This window comes from Amblyomma mixtum, chromosome 2 (genome assembly GCF_055824585.1).
Source record: "Amblyomma mixtum isolate Tamu chromosome 2, ASM5582458v1, whole genome shotgun sequence".
Lineage (NCBI taxonomy): Eukaryota > Metazoa > Arthropoda > Arachnida > Ixodida > Ixodidae > Amblyomma > Amblyomma mixtum.
This window is the reverse complement of record NC_143013.1, coordinates 266,230,019-266,239,176: the sequence shown is the minus strand read 5'-3', so window position 1 is coordinate 266,239,176 and position 9,158 is coordinate 266,230,019. Positions and strand designations below refer to the sequence as shown.

Below are 9,158 nucleotides of genomic sequence, written 5' to 3'. Positions count from 1 at the left end.
AGATGTCGACGATTTCGCCTAGCGACTGCGCGAACGTTTGGCGAATGTGATTAATTAAGGAGGCGAACCACAGCCACGAGGAGTCTAGGGCAAGTGAGAAGGCTAGCTATAAGAGATTTAGCATACGGGAGACTGACTAGCGCAGACTTGTGCCGGCTTTACGTACGGGAGCCGCGCATGCGCAGTAGCAAGGGTGTGGCCGGGTAGGACAACGGCGCGTGCGCAACAAGCGCACCTAAAAACTGGTATACATCCCCGCTAGTACGTTTCTAGTCTGCTGTACTGGATACGCAATGCCGGTTTACCGGACGCCTCCCGCGCACGAGCAGTGACATGCGTGCGGCCAGCTGGGGCCATTGCGCGTGGGCAGGAGACGTTAGTGCGTCTCCGGCATGCTAAAAACGTCTATTAGCGCACGCAAAGGGGCGCGGACTTTCAGGTGGGAGCCAAGGTTATCAAGCGCAATCGCGCCCTCAGGAACGCAGCCGCGGGATTTGGGGCCGGTCTTACGCCCGAATGGTTGGTGGATGGGACTCTGTGGGATTGCTGAGAAGTTTTCGCGGCTGAACTACAGGCTGAGAGACCCGAGGTCGGGCTGAATTAGCAGGCCTGTTCACATGGAGGAGCTGATGCAGTACTTCCTGAAAGAAAAAAATACCGCGCATATGAGATCACTCAAACGGCGGCTCCGGAGACATCGCTGGAGCATGTGAACAGTGTAGCGGTACGTTGTACGATCATGATGAGCGCAGCTTTTCTCAGGCGCCCAGCGTATATTTCTGAAGTCAATATTTGCCTGGGCTAGAAGGGCCCCTGTGTAATTACGAGACGCTGCTTGATAAAAAAAAATCATCACGTAAGCGCACGTGATTAACCGGCACATTTCAAGCACGGGGAGTTTTTTTTTTTTCTTCTGAATGTCTGATTTCATGGCGTAGGGCGTAGCTTCCTTCTTATCCATGTTCTCTAGGGAGAGGGAGGGATGTGACGATTTCATTCGAATTCCATTTCATTCTTATACCCTTACGGCGGAGCTTAATTAAGTGTCCCCTCCCTCCAATTTTTTTTTCGCGCTTCAGAGCCTTGTGTGGAATTTGAATCAAACCTGCTTGCCATTTTTTTTTTCGCGCTTCAGAGCCACGTGTGGAATTTGAATGAAACCTGCTTGCCAAGATACCAACCAAGCTCATAAAGTACTATACTAAATTACTTGAATGAAATGCTATCAGACACTAAAGAAAGGACTAAAATTGCTACAGGGATCAGTACTTTGGGGAATAGCTGCGTTCTCACCACCACTGGTCAGAGATGAATTTAAATGGGATTGTCATTAAAAGTACAAGCGTTCGTAGCAAGCATTAAAAGCTGCAGTCTGACATTATTTAGCTCAGTGTGTGGGGTATGTACGGCTATGTGCTGAATGAAACAAGGCCTGCAGAAAAAGAAGACGTGCCCCTTGCGTTGGCACGTGACAGTAATACAGACGGAGAACATCCCTCGAGCGTCATGTGACATGTGCGGGTATGTGACGTGGGAAGAAGAGAAACATCGTCTCTTTTGGTGAGTCGCCCATGGTCACAGCGGTAGCATTTCGATATGGGCCAAATGAAGAAACGCCCGTATGCTGTGCGACGTCAGTGGACGTTATTGATACGTAAACGCTGTGAATTAATGCGGAGCCCTATACTTTCGTGCCTCTCAAAGAGAACGTGAAGCCCTATATAACACCATACCAAACCATACATCCCTCCATATCATACCATACGATACTATACCATGCTATACTGCACCATATCACACCATACCATATACCATACATCATACCGTACCATATATCACTCCACGTTATACCATACGATAATATACCATGCTATACTATACCATATCATACCATACCATACTATACCATACCATACATCACACCATACATATACCACTCCGTATCATACCATACCATATATACCATACTATACCATACGATATACCACACCATCTCATACCACACTGTACCGTACCACACAGTACCTGCAATGCAGGGAGCTCTCTCTACTGTTGGCACCACAAAACTAAGGCAGTGACATTTAGTGGCTCCTCTGTCTTGTTTGCGTGACATCATCCATGTAACAGGGCACATATAATATACTTTTAAAGCAAAACCTGTGACAACAGCGTCTGATGTGCTGGCTGTAACACTCAAGCAACGAATCAAACGAGCCTGTTTCCTGCACGCCGACCCTTCTTCGACTAGTTCGAGGCGGCGCACCGCGTGGCGTCGGTTGCGTGAAAATTGTCAATATGCGCTGAATGTACTCTGCGCAAGATCATCAGGTTTTGAAGAAGTCACATGACTAGTCTTGTTTTTCCTTTAAAAATTTGGCAGTGGCTCAGCTCTGGTTAAGCCTGGATACGCAAGCGAAAAGCTTCAGTTACGCTTGGTTTGAGAAGCGTTCCGCCCGGTTTTCTGGCGTTTCGGCCATACGTTTAGCTTTGCGCTTTTCATTTCTTCGCTGCTTTTCGGCCAACTCCCAAGCTAGCACTTCTGGATTGGTAGATTTTCTACAGCCACGTCTGGATGCTTCTCCTTCCATGGCAGGTGCGACCGCCTATTCTGTGACAAGCGCATTTATAGCCCAGTAGCGCGCGGCTGCATCGAAAGGTCAAGCGGTGGCGAGGAGTAGTGCGCGCAGCTGCAGCGGCGGCGCACATGCGCAGCAGCGCGCGGCTGCGGCCACCTGCGCCGCGTGTGACGTCACTCGGTTTCGCGCATGCGCAGAACTGGCAAATCTGTGCACCGGCTCACGCGAAGCTCGGTTCCGACTCTCGTAGTGAAGCTTTTCGCTTTAAAAGTCAGTTATGAGTCCTTGTCCTTGGCACAGTCTTACAAGTTTAGTGGTAGCCGAGAAACCGAGAAGATAGGATTGAGCTCCAACTTCACAGTCTTGTTGTCGGACAACATTAAACTGACGGCGCTGCGCGAAAGGAACTGTCCTGTTTAAAATGAGAATGCAGGATGCACTTCGAAACATCAAGAGAAATTTGTGAAATGCAAAGAAAGCTTTGTCTACCGGTGCCTCTGACTTGAGGGAAACGCTGCGTCGGTCAAAATGACCGATGAATTAATGAGTGACAGCGAGACCATGGTCGCAAGGTAAGCCAAGGCACTGAAGGACCTATTGCATTTATTGCTGTTCTGGCAGTAAAGGGTGCAGGCGAGAATTCGGGGGGCGATGTGGTATGATCTCGGGGGGCGATGTCACACGTTCTCGGGAACGTGTGACATTTATACTTTCATATCGTTTACCGTGATTGTGAGTGCAGGTACTTAACACGCAATCAGAATAAAGTTCATTTGAAGTAGTGCCTTTATGGGTGTTATTGTTATCACTCACAGTCGAAAGCACATTGTCGGCGCGCATAAAACAGCTTACAAAACGCTATACCAGCCATACCAGCCACGTGTTGCAAGAGGCCCTGGTGACTAGTGGTCCACTAATGCGACGGATCGGCACTTTGTTGTAGTTCACCTGTTACATGACGAAAGTGCACACTTCTCCACCAATGCCGGAGATAAGTTCTTACAGCGTCCATAGTTTCACAAGCATAGTTTCTTTGAACAACAAAACGCGATTACTGTATCACATGGTTCGGATACACCTACGTAAATGCCATGTCTCCGTGCTAGAGATGCATCGCATATAGCGATGTGACGCCGAATTCTATGAAAAATGATATTAATTGCCGATTTCAATTCGCTCGTAATACCACGCCATCCGTAGACGCCTCTTAGGAGCTGAGCGCGCTTAACTCGCGCTATCCAGGTGTCAGAGGACAGGGCACACAGTTCTATAAACGCCCCGGAGCACTGCCTCCGGACTGTTTAGGGCCCCGTTTGTCATCGGCCAGCGAATCCTTAGCGCCATCCATTTTTCCGGCCAGCGAGTCCTTAGCGCCATCCGCTTTGCCTTTCGGTTTGGACGACGTCCCGGCTTCGCTTCGCCCGGTGGCTCTGGCTCTGCCCGTAGCTTTTGAATCTGGTGGCGCCGTACGCGTCGCTTCACTGTCTTGCACCGGTTGCTCGCGCTGTTCGGTCCCTGCAGAAGCGCGGTGCAACGGTTCGCAGCTCGCGTAGCCCGGGTAAAGAGAGAAGAAATCAGAGTACCCCGGAGCGAAAGTGTTGGTGTAGCCGTAGTACGGCACCGGCATAACCGGCGCATACGGAGCCGGGTATGGAACTGGCTGGAACGGCATTTGAGGAGACCAGTAGAAACCCTGGCCCGGCTGGTACGGCGTGAAGACGGGGTAAGGGTACGCCAACGACGGGGCTGCCCCGAGTTGAGGCAGGAGTGCCGAGCTCGCATATGGAGAGGGCATGGCACCGCCGTAGGGGGGCACGTATGGCGCAGCCCAGGGATACTGGCCTTCGCGTGAGTAGTACTCATCCATCTCTGCGTCCAGGTACCATTCATAGTCGTTTCCCTGCGAAGAGTAGGGAGGCGAAGCCGGGGAGTTCAGCGAAGGAGGCGCCCAGCGTACCTGGGACCTGCTCGTTCGGGAGCTGCTGGATGCTTCGCCGTGATGCACCGATCGCCCGCCCGAACGTTGCGCGATTTCTTCCGTAGATCTATGGCTCCTCGGCCGGTTGTCCTCAAGCGTCGGAGCGTCGGCTTTCTTGCGATTCGGTTCCCCGTCTTGCTTGGATCCAGTGGCGGTGGCGGTGCCCGGTGGTTTGGCGGTCTTAGCTGGAGGTTCGGGATCCTTGTTCGGCTTCTCCTCTTTACCGCGCGCTGGTTTGGTGGCGTTCGCGATGCCATTGCTTATCGAAAGCCGTTCACTGGAGAGGGAGTGAACGCCCGGCGCGTCCGCTACCTTCGACGTGCCCTGCAGTTGATGTGACCCAAGTATTAGCCGTACGTCAGCCGTCCTGCTGTGATGGTATTGTGAATTCTCTTAGAAACAACCTTGGGGAGTGTCAACATGTGACCTATCTGTAAATCCTCCTCACTTTCAGTCATATATCAACGAAAGAAGGTCAACTTCGCGACGAATAGGCTCTCCTCAATGATACCCAACATCTGTTGCTTAGCTGAAAAATTTGGTAGGGTTGTATACCACGACGTATTAATGATGCGTTCGTAGTCCCGATTATCTGCCAGCTCAGAAATGCCCTGATTGTTCCTGTAGGAGGATACCAGTAACTTTAAATAATGGTCCCATGACTAATGCGTTCTTGGTTGCAGTTATCCACAACTACTGCAGCATGCGCTCATGTTGTCTGTGCTGCTGGCATATTGTCACAATTAATGCAAACGTTGGCTGCGTTAACCGTCAGCTGTTTGATCTGGTGAAAGGAACTCTTTGTTGGCGGGCATCGAGTACATCCATGCCTGATAATGGTCTTGTTGGATACTTACGTGAGGCACAACGTTTCAGAGCATCCACGTTTAAAATCAAGGTAAAACAAAACACTCTTCTTCGAATATAGCTACGGCACTCACGCTCGGAACCAAGGGTTCGGTGGATGCGCCTTCTGCTTTCGCATGGCCCTTGTTCTCATTGCGCGCTTTGATTTCCTTGGCGCTGCTGGTTCGGATTACGTTCGGCATGTTCCCGCGGATGGCGACGCCATGTTCTTTGTACCAGGCCGCGGTGCTGTCATCCACCACCAGGAGGCGCGTCTCGTTTGGCGAAGATTTGATGCGCTCCACGACGTCCCGATGGCTAGCGCCCTCCACGTTAGCTCCGTTCACCTACGCGACCCAAAGGGCAGCGCGAAACGCTAAGAACCAGAAAAATACTTCTAAAATATACAGAGAAAAGGCGGTTAAAACTAACATTAAGAATTTAAAATCTTTAAAAATAAAAAAAAATGATGTTTAAACAAGACATTGCGCGAATCACCATAACAAAAAACAGTCACCAAATCAGCATGTTAAGTCGTGAGAAGGTACTCGCTGTCGGTGACGTGCACTCTGTGGTATAGAGCTCCGTAATAGTGATATCAGCAGAGTAACAATAGTTAAGTTTCGTGGTTGACGACGCCATTGTAGGTTGCTGCAGTTATGCATGCAGGGTCTTTTACCAAAGGGGAACAGTACACCCATCAGCATTGCACACAGGGGCTTCAGGTATGGTCCCAGTTATACTTGATACGTTCTTCCTATCTGTCGGCACGGGGAAGAAGCTTACAGAGAAGCATCGGGTTACAGGTTGAAATTTATTCGTTCACATCATCCGAATCAAAAGCCCGATCCCTTATCCTTACATGCTACGTGGTTAAATACCCTTCACATACAATGCCCACCAAGAAGGTCCGGGGTTCAGATCGAGGCGGCGACGCCCGCCCTCTGGCAATGTTCTTTCTTTCCATCGGAGGTGGCTGTAGCAGCTAGCTAGTTACAATAGCCGACGAAACGGTAGCCAAGGCGGACATCGTGACTGGTCTGTGCGCTGTACGTTGAGGTCATGAGCTCAGACGGAACGGTATCGCTAGAGCGACTGCCAATCGTATGTCCAGAAATTACGCACGAAGTTACGCAGGCCCTCTGGCCGAGACCGTAAACTCCACCGGCTGGAGCACGCCCATGAGCGTTTCATAAATCATAGTCAGGCGATCGCATGACAGTCGTTGGCGTCACAGACAAAAAGCATTAGTGTAGTTAACGTAGTGGAATGATTGGCGACTTGGGCAAGCAGCTTACTTATAGAAACACTGCGCGAATAGAGAGAGAGAAAGAGGAAAAGGGAAGGTAGTGAGGTTAACTAGAAGGGTGTTCCGGTTGGCTACCCTGCACTGAAGTAAAGAAAGAGTGGGCATGAAAGGGAAAGAGAGAAAGGGCATCACGAGCAAGAACACCAGTCTCACGCTGCGTAGTCAGAATCCGTTGCAGAAGCAAGACGCCTCCGGGAATCGAGATTGTCCTGAGTGCCTTGTGGGCCGCCGATCGGTGCTGCCGAGACAGAACGAGGACGAGATAGGGAAGTGGCAAGCGCAGAGTCACCGGTAGGTCTACACCCTTGCTTCACGTGATAAACTTGGGGTACGTACTGTAGGCAGACACATGCAGTCTGCCATACAGCAGTCAAATTTGATACCAAATTTCTAACCTCAAATTCGTGCAGATCCTTGGCAAATCACTTGGCCAATGAGAACACATAATGGCCAAAAGGGACGCTAACTTCCGTTCTCTGCACTAGTTCCGTTTTACGTTTTGTCGTCTGTCTATTTGCGAAGTTGTTCTGCAGACGAGATTATTCGTACAGGCCTGATGTAGAGCCCGCTTCACCAACATCTGTTTCACGATGTCATCAACATCATCAGTCCAACTATGACCACTGCAGGAGTGAGACGTTCATCATGTACAAATGCCTAAAATTAAGCAATGAGACACCCTCATATACGTTAACCGACGACCATCTCTCACCTCGACGATGTGGTCCTTGACTCGAAGACCTGCGGCTTCAGCCGGGCTTCCTTTTTCGACGTCGGTCACGATGGGCAGTTTCCGCCGGTCGTCCGCCAATAGCGTGAAGCCATACCCGTCGAAGTCCGACCGCTTTACTATGTGGCAGAGCCGAGCTGACGGAGCGTCCACCGGAGCGTTCGCCGGAGCGTCCGCCGGAGCGTTCGCCGGAAGCGCCGCCTTGTCCTTATCCTTGCGAAGCGACGTCCCCGAAACGTCCAGGCGCGACTCTGACCTATCGGACTCCCGGCGCTTTTCAGCGGCGGCAGAGCCGCCCTTTTTCTTCGTACCCGAAGGGGCAGCCGAATTGATGCTTACATTAGACCCTGAGCCCCTGACCCTCTCTGATGCCGCGGAGCCGCCCTTCTCATTCTGGAAATGAAAGAAGAAAAATCACCGCTACTTACAAGGTCCAGGTAAGCTTTAAGCGATAATTAAATGTTTCAGTGTTCCAGCAATTCGTTATGAGGTTACGTTTATTTCCAACCAGGAACCTGTATTTCCATCTTGAGCGCAGATTGTTAGCAAAATGATAATGCTGCGCGCTTCCAAGTCAGTTTTTAGAATTTCGAAAACGTGGATTTCGTCGGCGTTGTGTCCCAACGAATTTCTGGCTACATCGCGCCACAATACATGCGCTTTATAGAAGCTTGCAGGCAAAGCGACCTCTCCAGTGCACGTAACTCGTCGAAATAGCCCAAACTTGTTCGGCTACAGTGCCGAGGGTAACCGCGTTTTTCAAATGATAAAGATTGATGTAGGTATTACTTACGGTGGTCTGCACGCCTCTAAGTAATTAAGGAGCCTAACTGCAATCGTTAAAAAGCTAATTATTCAATGTTAGATAACCGGCCTGCTAGTTAGCACGTGTTAGATGTATTCCGATGTACTACACCGCTGACAATGCTATGCCGAATCTAACTCAAAAAGCCTGTTTTTTTTTTTTACATTGTTTAAAGTGTTAGGTGAAACAACCTGTATATGTTCGGTATCCCTTTTGGAGTAGGCCGGCATCGTGCCCGTGGCAGTTACCAGCCTCTCCCTTTTTGTTTTTCCATTACTCTGTGCATGTCGTCATATCTTCAAACCGAATAGCAGTAATACTCGGTGGGGGTTCAGAGGTCGTGGCGGTACCCGTTCCAGAGGCCTTACAGTGACATTCGCAGACGAGGCCTCCCTGCTGCAGACTTACCATAAAGACAACACGTTACGTTGCGTCACTACCCTGTAACCTCACCTTATCGGAGCGAGGCACGGCAGGGGTCATCCTGGACCGCAGAGCAGCTAGCAAAACATCACAATGGGCCTCTTTTTCTTCTCCGTTTCATCTTTATTTTCTTCTTCTACATCTCACGATCGCAACTGTGCGCATCTATCAAAAATAAACTGCCTACCAAGTTTGCGCAGAAAATAACTCAGGGAGAATAATTTCGGTCATCTGTATGTCATTAACGTACACGTGCACTGACATATCGCAAACTCCTTTTTTTTCTGCGTTCCGCAGCCCTGTTTAGATGGATCCTTACAAAAAAAGTTTTAGACAGTCTATAGAATGTCTATAGACTTCTGTCTGTAAAGTCTATAGACTGTCTATAGGAAAATCCTAGAGAACAGTCTATAGGCATTACAAATGCCATAGATAGTCTATAGACAATCTATAGATTTATGGCCATACACTTTTAGTAGACTTTTGTCTAC

General features: G+C 49.8%; 1 protein-coding gene across 1 annotated transcript; it reads right to left on the bottom strand.

Annotated features, from left to right (window-relative positions):
* Positions 1-613: 613 nt before the first annotated feature.
* Positions 614-8,727, bottom strand: LOC149363880 (uncharacterized). Its single transcript, XM_089568617.1, has 5 exons — positions 8,698-8,727; positions 7,422-7,832; positions 5,496-5,747; positions 4,160-4,878; positions 614-641 (listed from the first exon to the last, which is right to left on the bottom strand). The coding sequence occupies exons 1-5, from the start codon at positions 8,725-8,727 to the stop codon at positions 614-616; spliced, it is 1,440 nt and encodes a 479-aa protein (XP_089424743.1).
* Between the last annotated feature and the right edge of the window lie 431 nt (positions 8,728-9,158).

Coding starts and splice junctions, on each gene's coding strand:
- LOC149363880 (XM_089568617.1), bottom strand. CDS start 8,727: ATGACCCCTGCCGTGCCTCGCTCCGATAAG. Junction 7,833..8,697: donor CCGTGCCTCGCTCCGATAAG/GTGAGGTTACAG, acceptor TTTCATTTCCAG/AATGAGAAGGGCGGCTCCGC. Junction 642..4,159: donor ACCAACACTTTCGCTCCGGG/GTACTCTGATTT, acceptor TTTTTCTTTCAG/GAAGTACTGCATCAGCTCCT.